The sequence below is a fragment of the Clavelina lepadiformis genome, chromosome 4 (genome assembly GCF_947623445.1).
Source record: "Clavelina lepadiformis chromosome 4, kaClaLepa1.1, whole genome shotgun sequence".
Classification (NCBI taxonomy): Eukaryota; Metazoa; Chordata; class Ascidiacea; order Aplousobranchia; family Clavelinidae; genus Clavelina; species Clavelina lepadiformis.
This window is the reverse complement of record NC_135243.1, coordinates 7,110,266-7,124,333: the sequence shown is the minus strand read 5'-3', so window position 1 is coordinate 7,124,333 and position 14,068 is coordinate 7,110,266. Positions and strand designations below refer to the sequence as shown.

At 36.6% G+C, this 14,068-nt stretch overlaps 2 protein-coding genes across 6 annotated transcripts; both read right to left on the bottom strand.

The window, feature by feature from the left end:
- Positions 1 to 2,314: 2,314 nt before the first annotated feature.
- LOC143451898 (N-acetylglucosamine-1-phosphodiester alpha-N-acetylglucosaminidase-like) lies at positions 2,315 to 13,384 on the bottom strand. Of its 2 annotated transcripts, XM_076952667.1 has the most exons (11): positions 11,827 to 13,384; positions 11,312 to 11,467; positions 5,328 to 5,501; positions 5,002 to 5,154; positions 4,821 to 4,897; positions 4,475 to 4,541; positions 4,280 to 4,402; positions 3,851 to 4,066; positions 3,183 to 3,274; positions 2,817 to 2,993; positions 2,315 to 2,653 (listed from the first exon to the last, which is right to left on the bottom strand). In XM_076952667.1, the coding sequence occupies exons 1-11, from the start codon at positions 11,904 to 11,906 to the stop codon at positions 2,547 to 2,549; spliced, it is 1,422 nt and encodes a 473-aa protein (XP_076808782.1). In that variant the 5' UTR covers positions 11,907 to 13,384; the 3' UTR covers positions 2,315 to 2,546. The 2 variants fall into 2 exon arrangements, with proteins under 2 accessions (XP_076808782.1, XP_076808783.1); XM_076952668.1 differs by lacking the exons at positions 2,315 to 2,653; positions 3,183 to 3,274 and having other exon boundaries at positions 2,823 to 2,993.
- On the bottom strand, positions 5,734 to 8,343 carry LOC143451900 (uncharacterized). 4 transcript variants are annotated; one of them, XM_076952670.1, is made up of 5 exons: positions 8,051 to 8,343; positions 7,796 to 7,920; positions 7,246 to 7,334; positions 6,602 to 6,703; positions 5,791 to 6,508 (listed from the first exon to the last, which is right to left on the bottom strand). In XM_076952670.1, the coding sequence occupies exons 2-5, from the start codon at positions 7,878 to 7,880 to the stop codon at positions 6,329 to 6,331; spliced, it is 456 nt and encodes a 151-aa protein (XP_076808785.1). In that variant the 5' UTR covers positions 7,881 to 7,920; positions 8,051 to 8,343; the 3' UTR covers positions 5,791 to 6,328. The 4 variants fall into 4 exon arrangements, with proteins under 4 accessions (XP_076808788.1, XP_076808785.1, XP_076808784.1 ...); XM_076952671.1 differs by adding an exon at positions 6,884 to 7,012 and having other exon boundaries at positions 5,800 to 6,508; positions 7,796 to 8,343; XM_076952673.1 differs by lacking the exons at positions 7,796 to 7,920; positions 8,051 to 8,343 and adding an exon at positions 6,884 to 7,053 and having other exon boundaries at positions 5,734 to 6,508; positions 7,246 to 7,788.
- Positions 13,385 to 14,068: the final 684 nt, after the last annotated feature.

The window sequence follows — 14,068 nt, the reverse complement described above, 5'->3', positions numbered from 1 at the left end:
AGGCCTATTCTGTTTAACGGTGTAGTGCCAAAACCTATTCCCCGTCCAAAACTTTATGGCAGTCCTCGTTCTGTCACTAAAACGGTTTTACTACCTTGAATGATATCTGTTTTACCATAACCTATATTCATGCCAAACAACACTGTGCGCTGTCCTGGCCATCCTACTAAAACCTATTATTTCATCTTATTATACATGAAAATATTCTTATTCTTTACAATAACGCTAAAGGGTTGGCATTACAATCTTTATCCTCGGATTGATGAAAAGTCTTCGCACGACTTAAACTCGACGATGACTCCTCATCGCTCCAGCTCAGGTTGCTGAGTTAACCTAAATGTAACCCTGGAGTGTCCCTGGTATCAAAGCTATCCCACGTATCAAGTTTGCCCCTTCTCAACTTCCAACTATACTAGACCAGTGCCCATTTTGACCATATTGTATTGTTCTTCTCCTCTTCCTCACTTCCATCTTTTATCCTTTTCGTATAATCTCACATTTTCTCAAGTCTGAACTGAACTTTTGTACGGTTGTAACTAAACTTGTGAATAATAACATCATTAATTTGCAGCGCCTTGGGTGGCATTTTCTACTAACATTACACCATTTCCTCGAAAGTGTTTACCAACTTCTGATTGACATTTATTGGTGTGCTTTTCGATAAAGGCTTGAACTGATGTTTGATATTTGGTTATTTGCCCAGAAATACTTCGTGTGAAAACTCTTCTTCGTACTTTTCCATGTTGTTTTCTTGCATGTATTGTGACAAGTAATTTTTATTGGAAACGTCTGTTCTTTTTTTCTCGGTCGAACTTATTTTCGAATGTCTCATTGTTTGCTGTAATCAGCCGCTGCTTATCATGTCACTTATTTCAATTCCCCATCACATTATTTCCCCAACACATTATAAAAGCTTGCGCTTTTATCAGAAAGACAGTTGACCAAAGCACCAGAACGAGCGTCAGTTGGTCTTGGTGAAAACGGCAGCTTAATTATCTTGTAGGCTATTAAAACGTATAAAGAATTTCAAATAAACGCTCTCTTTTCTAAACATATTAGTTGCGATCTGTAGCCAAATAACAGCCACAGTGTCAGAGTATTGTAACAGCACATAATAACCAGAGTCTAGATTCTATTAGCAGGTTGATTTAATAAAGAAACTATTTATGCCCCAACAACCTCTTTAAACTTCATAATTAATAAGTTAAATGTTATAGATAGTAAGTGAGATTAAGATTAACATTAGCATTATAGAGTAAAGTTTAAATTGCCATTACGGTTTTCCTGAAATATTTTGACAAACACCTATTGGGATGTGGCCGTCTGCATGATAGCCTACGGGACATGACGCATCTGATTTCAAATGATGTTACGTGTTCATTTCGGCAAGCACTTCATTCGCAGAATAGCCAACCAGTAAAAAACTGTTACAAAACTTAATTTATTTTCAAAAACTATATTTGAGTAATCGTATAATGATCACCATAACAAATGAAGATTGGAAACGCAAGATTTTATGATGAAAAGGGAGTGACTATTTCACCGAAGTAAAGGGCATGCAGCCCGTTGTTACATAGGCGGTTAGGTTAGGAGAACAGGTGTTCAAAAAGTTGATTATAGCTATTTAAGGTTTTGTTGTTGTCTTAAGTTAAATTAAATCAGAAGCCAGATTTAGGTTAGGTTTAGGGTTGCTATGTTGTAACATTTAGGTCTGTGTTAAGTTAAAATGAAACTGTGAAAATTAAGTTTGAGCGCACAATTTTTTTCAGTGAAATAATGGTATCCTAAAGACAACTCGGACAAGTAATTATGACCCAACGAACGAATGTAAATTAAATGAGAAAACGGAAACCTAAAAGATAATGTTCACTGTCTTGGCGCTTGTCGCCTGTGGTCAATGGAAGCCCGGTTCTGGAATTCTAACCGTTTAACGCGGGTTGCTGTAATAAATAAAAAAGTAAAACAGCGATATTCTTTACAACTAAACAAAGTTGCAATAAACCTTGACTAATGAAGACATTTTTGAGGTGCCAATGTTTTAAGCTAATTAGCCAAATTTTAACAAGTTTTCGGATTAGTCTTGAGTCTGACAAAAGCAAAACAATTTAGGATAGCCTCCTCGGAGAAATCAAAACTGGACTAGCTGATTATACGAGTAAAAACAAAATGAATAGCGAGAACAGATATGTTAATCATCAAGTGTTTCGGCCGTGTTCGGCCCATAGTACTTGAGATTAACATTATCGGCTGCATGACAATGTTTGGTATGGTAGGCCAGGATGTTTGTATGCTGATCTCCTGGTGCATGCGAAGGTCAAACCAGGCCTTGTTGTAATTAAATGCCAACATTCAATCATCGTCATATTGCTTATATGACGAATTCGTCAAATTATACACAAGAGAATACCGGTATCAAATATCCGCATCAGTGAAGCAGATTGACTCCAATAACTTATAATTACAGTTACATAATTTACAATCAGGGCTAAGATATTGGTAGAAGCCTTGAGTTTCAGTCGCGAATGCGTAGGGATATAGCCTAATTGTCAACGCAGAAACAAGAAAACCGACAGTCCTTTCCACATTCCATAGATGAACGAATAACAAAATTCAGTAAAGCTTGATAACGTTGGTCGTAAAGTTGAAAACCGCTCTGAAATAGACAGCAATACATAAACGAAACATTGTGTAGCCTGTTTGACTTAAAGCAACATTTTACCTTCTGAAAAAACTATATAAAGGTTAGCCTTCTGAAAAAAAAACTATCCTAACAACCAGTTGTAGCCTATTAATAAGGTACAATTCGGTCTTCCTACTTTGATTAAAAGCTTTTCTCACAAGACCAGATAAACGAGCACTCTCTCCGGTGGTTGAGTTACAAGAAGGATTGTTTTCACAGTAACATATTTGTGAACTGTTGGTGCCATATCTTCTTCGAGGACTTGGGAGACTACAATCACTACCATGCCAACCAGAATCGCAAGAGCATCCGTCTACAGTAAGTATAGCATAATCTAGACGCTGTTTCATAAATTTTGTGTATCAAATACATGTACACTAACTTTAGAGCACATATGTATTTGATAAGTATTTAGAATTAGCCTGATAAGAACTTTTAAAGTGTTTAGATTAAAATTGTTCAGAAATTAATAATTAGGTATTAATTATAATAGCCTATTTACTTCGATTGCAAGACCCATGGTTGGAACAATTGCGGAAACCACATTTTAACACGCTGCATGTTTCACCACGAAATTTGTTTTCACAAATACAGCTACAACACAAAAGATCTTAGTGTAATCTCCTAATAATGACATACAATTTGTTATTGGATTGGTCTAATCATAGTCTACTAAAGTAAAAATAATGGAGGAATCTTCATCGTATTTCTAAAACAAATTTGTTTGTATGAGTTACTTTTTGCTATTTTGTCAACCCTTTTACAGCTGTCACAAAGAGTGTACGAGTACAGTATTTTTTTAGTTGCAGTTTCAATTTTAATTTCGATGTGAGTCCAGCATAAATGTCAGTGCTTTATTTGATATTTGTCACTGCATCAGTAGACGCCACTAATTTTGCATCTAATATACCCCGAATAATTACGTTATTCCTCGGGCTTTTAATGTGGAAATAAAAACTTAATACTTTCAACAATGTTTTACATAACCTTTGCTTGTAAGAAAATCTAATTTCCTGTCTATAAATAACTGATCGCAGGAGATGGATTAGGCCTATATCCCAAGAAAAAAAGATGGTATAGAAATCTTCTCAACAAAATAGCTTCAACAGCGTATAGCGGAATTAATAATCACAGTTCTAACTTTCAGTTTATATTTCCATTTACACTCACCTTCCGTCAACGCATTGCCCATTTTCACACGCCGGCTCGCAGTCAGGCGAATGAGCACAGATTACTGTTGATACAGGTCGCGGGCACCACCACTTAGGGGTGTTCTTGCAGTAATTAGATGGATAACTAGCAAGTGTGTCATTTATCGCTACTGTAGCTGATCCACCACCATCAAGGTTGATAGCATTTACCAGGTGGAACTCATCAATCAAATACCTGTTTTCAAGAGATAATGTTGGAGAAAGCAACGCTTTGTGTCACGAAGTTTAAATCACAATCGTGCTTGCTGACAAATCGTTTCAAAACACAGAATTGAAATCATACACGCAAAAATTAGAACCATTAGCTCATTCCGTCTCTTACAAAACGTATAACCCGATAACACATTTGAATGCAAAATTGGAAGTATCTTTTAATCTGTAAACATACTTAGCAAATGCTTCAAGATTCACTCCTGTTTCTCCAGTCCGTCCATCAACTTGTACAAAAACTACCTGGCCATTGCTGACATGACCGATGGCACTTCTTCCCGTTTGTACATCGGCAAAATACCTTTTCAGTTGAAGCAAGAGAATTGTTTATAAACTATGATTGATTGATGATGAATATGGTTGTTTTGCAGACCTCAATGTTCCTGTTTCTTGCGTGCTTTCTTCTTCCAGCTGAACAGCCTCATCAATATACGACGCACCTGTGGGAAATTAAAAAAAAAACATTACCAAGTACAAATTTCACCGAAACATCTGCATAGTTTGAGATAAGCAGCTGGATAGAGAGAAAGGGCGCAAGCAAGCGTTTAGTTTTTTTTAAACAACATCAGTTAGTTTAAGGTTTGGTTTAGCTTAGAGGTTGTACAGATTAGGGTATTACAGATTATAAAATACAGCACTAAGATAGCGTGGTCTTTGAATTCGACAATTGAAAGCCACCACAACAGACATGGTCATTAGTAGCATTAAAACTGACCTACCATTTCGAATCATCCATATTACCCCACCAACCAATTGCTGAAAATCAAGTGTTTTCACGTCTTTTTCAGACAAATACCTACGCAAGACAAACATTGACGGACAATGAAGTAAGTCTAGTGCAACATATACCCAAAAAGACAGTGCTAATTCATTCATAGCTATCAGTTGTAAAGACAATACCCAACTATAATAGTTCCATTCCTCGTTATACCAAAATGTGCGTTTTGTACTCCATGTGAGTTTCTAATTAGTCTGCCATCGCTCACAATATTACCCAAACAAGCGCCTGTTCTGCTGACGTAGAAGCCTCCATTCTGCGCAACTATGCATCTCCTGTATAACGCAGCATGTGTAGGCTTGAGACGCACAATCAGATTAAATCATTCGTATAAAATATTTAGGCTACACTTGTACTTAACAAAAGACTCTTAATAAAAAAAAGACGTACACTTAAATCCAACAGATTGTTGGAAATTTCAGCAAGTATGTTCCGGTGATAAATTTACCTCGTTTTGGATGTGTCTTTCACCGTTGCTGTGGAATTGCCGTCACATCCTTGCCCGGCAGGTTGGAGAACGCTAAATGTTAGACGAGGATTTCGAAGGGCAGTGTAGTGTCCGTGTACGTAGTTTTTCATGTGAGTGTGGTTTGAGTGGAAAGGGATGTGAGAAGTAAAAAATCTGTCACGTTTATGTGACATAGTAATAGATGAAGGGTAATTATGGCGACTATGCCTATACGTATTTTACTGCTGGCTATTGCACAAGATTTGGCAAAAAATATAGCTATATGAATTTAACAAAGGAACAATATTTTGCCTACAGTTTGTATGGTGAAAGGTATAGCCTATGGCGCAGTATGTCCACAATATGGACACCCAGACTCGAAGTCTATATTTATTATTTCACACTGTCATTTTGTTAAACACTTTAATTAAACACGAAAAGTGAGGCCAAAAAGAAACGCCTAAAATGGTTACATGTTTAAATCGCACATGTTTATTTTGTTTTGTGTTTAAATGTTGTACGTGTTTACTAACTAGGTGTTTATTATCTTTGGTGTTTATGTTTAAATGTTGTACGTGTTTACTAACTAGGTGTTTACTATTTTATGCGTATTGTCACTTGGCAGTCAAAATTTCCAAAATAGCGTTTATTACAGCAGCGCAACAGAAACAAGGCAGGTACAATCACGGGCGCCGGAAATTTTTTTTGGCAGGGGGCAAAATTCGAAAAAAGGACACTTTTTGAATGTCATTTTGGAAATAAAGAAAGAAAAGGGGGCGATGGCCTCTCTGCCCTTTCTCTTCCGGCACCCGTGAGTAATAATAATTGCTGCAATAAGTTTAGTGTAAAATCATTACTCATAATGTTCCATGTTCATATTGTTCACATACTTCTCAAAGAAGACGTATTAGGAGGACTTATGATAACCTTCTTTGACTATCCTTCAAGAGATGAGCTTGTAAAAAACCCAAAATAGGGTAAACCTTTGGGTATTGCAATTGCTAAGCATAATAACAACCGATAAGTTGCATTAAATAGCCTAACACCACCCTCGAATCGTTGTTACATCTGACGTGGATTGAATCAGCAACAATGAATGTTTTCATGGTTCCGGCTTCGTTGTAAGAAACAAGCAAACTTGGCGGTGTTTTCTTTCTGGAGTTTAAAGTAATCCGTAATGCCTAAAAAATTAAAACAAAAATGTCAATGTATACAAATTGTTCTGTAAAGCCACATGTTCTGTTCAATTGTTCTGTAAAGCAACTACAACTCACATTAACAGTCTGAATTGCATGAAAAAGATTTGTTTTGCGGGTCGGCCAAAGTTGTTTTTGTGACCTCAAAAAGAGATTAAGTTTTTTCTCTGATGATGGATCCTATGTCAAAAGTTTTGTTAGATTTTTACACTATTAATAATAATGACTCTATTTTTCCCTCAATATATATTAAGTGTCTCAAGATCTGAACACATTATTCCTCAACAAAGCAATAAACTAATACACAAACAACCAAATTAGATTTTTGTTAATTGCTGGATGAATGCTCAGATTGCTCACCTCAGTCTCATGGCATTGCTGCTCAACATTGCTGTCACATTTGTTGTCTAATGTGGTTAGCATGCTTACGCAAGCCTCTTAAATCGTATTGTAATCAAATTGATAAACGTTTCTGAATTTTTCCTCAATCTGCATAAGTTATCATCATATCAATAACCATGTTGCAGCCTCTAAACATGATCTACAACTGTATTCTCTTAAAAATGCATCAAAATCTAAAACACCTTATCATAGTTTCTTTCAAACACTGACAAAAGGCATTTGTCCTAATAATGAAAAATTTTCAATGATTCCACTAATGCATCCATCTTTACATTAAACTAATTGCTTCTTGGTGAAAGACAGACATTGGTCTTAAATACCTGTTTTAGTAGACCGTATTCCCATTCTGATTCTTCCTTTTCTAAATGTTGTCTAATAACTTCAGTAGCCTTTTTTGTCCATTCTGAATCTACAGTGATTACAAATATAAAACTAAACAATATAGCTTTTAAAACAGTAGTGAGATGTAATTATTATTTAAGCTTTTTGATAAGGTATCAGAATCTTTCTTCTTGGCCTGAGGAACGTCTTTAGAAGACTCGGACTCGGCAATGATTCCTCCACTCTCTGCAGTTTTCCACAAAAACTCAATTTTCATTTGTTTATAAATTGAATTTTATAACGTATTGACCAACCCTGACACTGCTTACCGGGACCAGAAGAGTAAAGGTTAATAATGCCTTACCCAAGAACATTACAAAAGTAGTAACACTGGACATTTGCAATAAGTCCGCATTGTTTGAACCTGGTGCTAAGCCAATCCACCACTGAAGCAACACTTTTTGGCATGCACAGTACATTTTAAAATTAACTCAATATTGTTAATAATATAAATTTCATGTGGATCAAAAATATATAATTCTGCATCACCTGCCAGTCTTTGTAGTTGAAGGAAACCTAATGATGAGGGTTGTTTACTATGTGATGGCACAGGTGGATGGCTTCTCTTCAACATAAGTTTCTAAGCTTTTCCAATAACTTTCTACAGAAAACGCCTGAAGAAACAGCTTAGTATAGACTGTTATAGCCTACTGCGTACAAAAATATTTTATAATGTAGGAAATTTATCATTACAATTATTACAACAATTTTCTTACTACTAAATTATCAAAATCAAATGCTTACCGAAGGCCAATGCCTTGCCCAAGAGCATTAAAATGGTATGGCACCACCGGGTATCGAAAACATGCTATAAGTAGGCCTATTTGTTATTGTCTGTAACTCTGTAAACCTTTCTGCCTGCATGGAATATAGGCCTATAGGCCTAGCTTGTAGTAACAAACCTGAACCATACAGCGAAATACGTTACACCAGGCTACCTATATAGGCTACAGAAAATAAACTGTGACAATAAGCTACAGCCCTACGAAACGTCATAAAACAATTCGCTGTCTTTATGTAAGCTGATTAGCTGAAAAGAGGATTCAGATTTTAGAGATAGCTTGTAGCCGTCTGAAGGTGGTAAATGCGCGCCCACATTTTTGACAATGGTAGAACTTAACATATTATTTCATAGAACTTAAAATAATTTTGAAATGGTAAACTTGCTGAATAAAAAAACAAATAAAAACAACAATTGCTTGTTCTAATGTAAAAAAAATACGTTTAATGTAATGTTATGAAAGTTTTTTTTATTTTAATATTTTAGATTTTGAGTTATTTAAACATGGAATAAATAGTTATAACCTACTATTTTCAGATACACATTCTACATTATATGAACAAACGTTATTCAGACGTTCCGCTAACTGATGGTGAACGCTTGTCATTTACCTTTCAATCAAACGACGAGAAGAGAACGCCCACGTTAGGCCATGCCCGAGTAATTTTAAACTTTGATGGGCAAAGTATGGTAATTGGTTTTTCACCCTCCATTCCTGGGTGAATGGCTTTACTTGAAAACCAATCACAGCCAGTGGCGTAGCCGGAAAAAAATTGGGGGGGGGGGGGGGGTCAAATATTTCATGAGATTATAAAGAGAACTAAAGTCAACCCTCGATTTAACGTACAAATGCGGACCAGCAGCAGTCCGTTGCTGGAAAAAGTCCGTTAATCGAAAATAACGTACTCCCACTACTGTACAGTGTACAGTCAAGTACTCTGCTATAGCGTAGACCAGGGGTGGGCAAACTTTTTGTACTGAGGGCCGCATTAGAAAAAATGTTGCAGCCGGCGGGCTGCACACTCTAATTACAAAGTAGGAAAATTTACCCGGTGTGTAAATAAACGCATATTCATATTAAACACAATTTTTGCATTTCACACTCAGTTACGTTTAAAGCTACGCAACCTTCATCACAAAGGCCTACGGTAGCCGCTACCGTATTTGTATTTTATGATCAAACAATTGAATCAAACAATGCGTGAGAAGTGTACCGCTAGTTGCTGAAAGCATGTTGCAATACATGCGCGACTGGCGTGTGTGTGTTTACGCACTGAAAGTGAAGAGAAAAACACACTCGTAAAGGGAATAATATTTTGTCATGTAAGCTGTTTAATTAAAACAATAAGTGATGAGTAGGAGTTTCTGCAAGTGCCGGCGGGCCGCATAAAATGGGACCGCTCGTACATCATCAGGAGAAATCTTCAGCACTTCTTCTTGATATTTCCGAGTCGAAGGCACAAAATGCGAGAAAAACCAATCAGTGAATATTGCAGAGTTAAACCAAGCTTTCTTAGAGTTGTAGTAAACTACTGCTGGCAGGTCACGCTCGACGTTTAATCCCTTAAATGCCCGTGGTTTCTTCGATTTGCCCACCACGGCTAGCTTCAGTCGGTGAGTACCGGTGGCATTGGACCCGACCAGGACCGACAGCCTTTCCTTGCTTGTCTTCTTCCCCTTGGTCTTCTCCTCACCCTGACGGACTTGAGAATTCTTCGGGATAGAACGCCAAAAAATTCCCGTCTCGTCTGCGTTATATACTTGAGATAGGGTGAGGCCTGCGTCACTAATCATCTTTGTTAATTTTTCGCGAAGGGGGGCCACACTTGCCGTATCTGCATCACCAGCCTCGCCATGCAGAACCTCGTTAAATAATCCGTGGCGATTCCGGAATCGCCAAAGCCACCCATCACTGCCCTTAAAATCGGTTAAGCCAAGACTGGTAGCCAGTTTAGCAGCAGCTGCGATTAACTCTGTCCCACGCACATTCACTCCACTGGACCGTTGTTGAACGTACCACTTCATAACTGCTGCGTCCAAAGATTGTTCCTTACCCATCTTCATATGTTTTCTGTTGCTCACTTTACCACCCTTGGAAGACGCCGCATCAACACAATAAGACGTAGCGTATTTCAACAGCTTGTCCTTGCTCTTCTTAATGTCTGAGACTGTTTGTTTTTCGACACCATACTGATCGCAAACACTCGCAACGCTGGCCCCTTTTTCAAGCTTTTTGATCAGTTCTAGTTTCTGCATCACCGACAAGTTCACACGTTTACGTGTTTCATTTGGCTTAGACATAATGCACCGTACTAAACACAGGCAGGTTCTAACTGATTCTAAGGTGCACCGAATGAAGGCTCTTGCTAACAGAGTACAGAGTACGCTGATAGATCACAATACGCTGGTATTGTGACGTTGTGAGAGACAGCTTTCTAATCGTTTCACGCATTCACGCAAGTAGCCTGGCGAATTCCAAAACAATAAAAACCGTTCTTTTGGTACATTCTTTTACTCATAGATCTGCGCATATTGAGTCCGTTAAATCCGAAGTCCGTTAAATCGAAGTCCGTTAAATCGAGGCTTGACTGTATACAAATTGTTGGTTTTAAGACACCGCCACCCGATGTAGAAACCTATAGACACAAAATATGGGGGCGGGGGGGCCAAGGCCCCTTTCACCCCTTTGAAATATAGCCTACAGTAAGGCCTGAACAATACAATTTAGTGTTCAGCCACTCCATATAGGAAAATTTTTAAAACGACTTCAAGTTGCCAACTTTAAACCTAAGAATTGAGTCCGAGATACAAATTTATACTGAACAATAGCTCGTGTAATTGGGTAATGCGAACAAGTCTAAAGCATATAGTACCGAACTGTTTTTGATAGATTCTTTCTAAAGCAACTCAAAGTATAAGATATAATTCAATAAAACTCATCAAAATAAACACATTCCTCCTAAACACCTTTTTGTTTGACACATTTTGTAATCTTTGTGTTATGTGTTTAACATTTAAACGCCTAAAGCGTGGAAAAAGTGTGGAATAGGCATAAATCATTATTAAACGTGTCATGGATTGTGGTGTTTAACCCATAAAATGTTTAAATTTTGTCAAATTAACAAAATCTATACACTTAAACACATAATTAAACACTTTAACATGTTTAAAGAAGTAAAATTGTGTTTAAATTTTAAACACATGAATGACAGTGCAGTCTCTACCTAGAGTTGGCTGCAGGAAGTTTATTATAGGAAGTATGGGCAGTCCAGCTTTCGTAAGTAGAGCTTCTGTCTGACATATTGTCTCCCCGTTGACGTTTGAGTTGACGACAGCTGTCACAGGACTGGCTTGGAGATGAAAAGTCATTACCTCCAGACCTTAAACAAAACAACATGTTTTACTACTTATACATTTTGCTTTTGTTAGTTAAATTATTTTGCGGTTCTTTGAGGTTTTTTGTTCTATTTTTTGTCTTTTTTCATCTGGGTGATTAAATATCAGCAAAAAAAACACATGACGTTCTGTGCAACTTCTAACACATTCTGGTATGCAGCCATTAATTTAAACACATCACATTTGCTTGTTACCAATGTTTAATAAAAACGCGTCCAGTCAAAATGTTAATTTTAGCCCAACCAGCATTCATAGAACTTCGCTAGAGAGCTGGCGAGTTGGTAAAATGGAGAATTTAAAAATGCTGGATTCATTTTCATATGCGACAAAACATGTTACTTACCTCAAAGTCCAAATAACTGGCATCAGTAAAAATAAAGAAATTAGCAAGTACAACTGCAACATAATTGTTAGTTGCGTCATATTTTGTGGTATGTTTTACTGTTGGCTTCAATTTAGCTGAACAACTGTAGAAAACCTGGTTCACTCTAAAACGATCCAGCTAAAACAAGTTAAGTTATTGCCTATAGTTACATCAAAATACAGTTGCATAGACTACACATACACGTACATAAGGACAAAAACTGTACAAAATAATTTACATACGAATTACAATTAAGCCTATACGAAAACAAAAAAATTCAAATGGTTTTTAATGTCTGACACCTTGCGTTTGGAAAACTTAAATGTTTGTTGTTCAGTTAAAGTGTGCATGTGCAATTGAAGAGTAAACAAAATGAGTTTTTGCCAGTTGGCAAAATCAACCACTTTTCGTTTAATTAAACGCAACCGTAAACCACCAATTAGCCGCCTTGTGGTTTTAACGCTATGACGTGTTTTCATTAAAATTGTGCGGATAAGGGTGGATCTAAATCTCAAGCGTATGAATTGAAAATTGTATGGCAGTGTATCGGATTGGTGAAAAAAAATAAGCATAATCACTGTTTGAAGTCCTTAAGTCCGCTAAACTTATATAAACCCAGATTAGTTTCGCAAACTTCCCATTTTTTGTTGATATACAGTGCCGGACGATAGCTTTATTTAAGTAATACCAATTAAGGTATTCAAAAAACGAAAACCTCACATAGAAATCAGAAACATTACATATTCCTTTCTGCAATATCCTGTTTTTTTGTGCTACGACTTACTAACCGTTTTGTGCGCAGGAAAACCTTCTCTAAAACTATAAGAAACATAGCAAAACATAATCAATTCTCTCTTTCATGTATAAGGTTCACGTTATAAATTATGCTTTCGTGATACTTTTGGGACCCTGTATAATTTTGCGATTCAAAATACTGTAGTATGCACACAGGGAAATTACCCAGCTTGCTATATATATATTCCACAAGATAATAAACAGTTCGAAAATGTTGATGGCCATATAAGGTAAGCTATTGGAGATTTATTAGTTATTGAGAGAACTTTACTGCGATTGAGCTTGTAGCCAATATACTTGGCAATTGCACCCTAAGTTTGTTTAAAAATCATTTACCGTATCGTATGTGATACCTTATAGCCAGTGGTGGGATTCAAATATTTTAACATCTGGTTTTGTCACCAGCAGCTTGCCATATTGACCCAGGGCCGATATAATATAGGTCTATAGGCTACATGCGCTTGTTAACAAACCGGTTCGCGGAGGTCATTAAAATTCCAAGAACTGGTTCGCACAAACCGGTGCGAACCGGCTGAATCCCACCACTGCTTATAGCTTTTATAAGCTATTTTTCTTGGCTACAGAAATGTGAACAGCTGCTAACCAACTTCGAAAGGCAATAGGTGTAGCTGCCTCATGCTATATCTAGTGACATCAAATCCAAATCCACGAGCTTCCCATTGGTTGGAAAATCCTTTGTAAATAAACCTGGATAATACATCATTTGTAGCATCTATCTTTCTGCAAGTGGCTCATTAGTACAATAAACTAAAAGAGGAAATGATGACAAGCATTTAAAAGCAACCGATGATGACAATTTTTACATCACGACTCAAGAAACTCAAAACAAACAAGACGTTTACAAAAATAACGACGAGCAAAACGTTGTCCATTACGTCACACCATAAATAAATGAGGTAAAACATTGTAATATATTGCAGTAAAATAAAAGTCATGAAATGAAATCATTTCGCAGTACACCTGAAAAAGCAAGCTTATGCTTTCCAAAGATCGTGTTGAAAAATATAAAGTTAATCTTCAGAGTGCCAAACTATATCCCGTTTTCTACTTCAGTTTAAAATTTGGTTAACACGGTTCTGACAACATCAATGAAATAAATAAACGCACAAAACAAATTATTATGTAAGCAAACAAGCTCAACAATATTTTGTACCGTAGAAACATATGCACATACAGAATATATGATTCAGCAATATACCAGCTTGTTATATAAAGTTAATTAGCTAACACTCTAATTTTAGATGACAGTAAATGAGTGAAACATGTAAAACATTGCTTAATTTAATATTATGCTGACGAAAGCCTTATTTTGTAAAAATTACCAATTACTAAAGTTATATTAATACAAAACAGAGAACTGCTACGATAAAACATAAATTGAAGATGAACGCGGGAGAAAACGTGT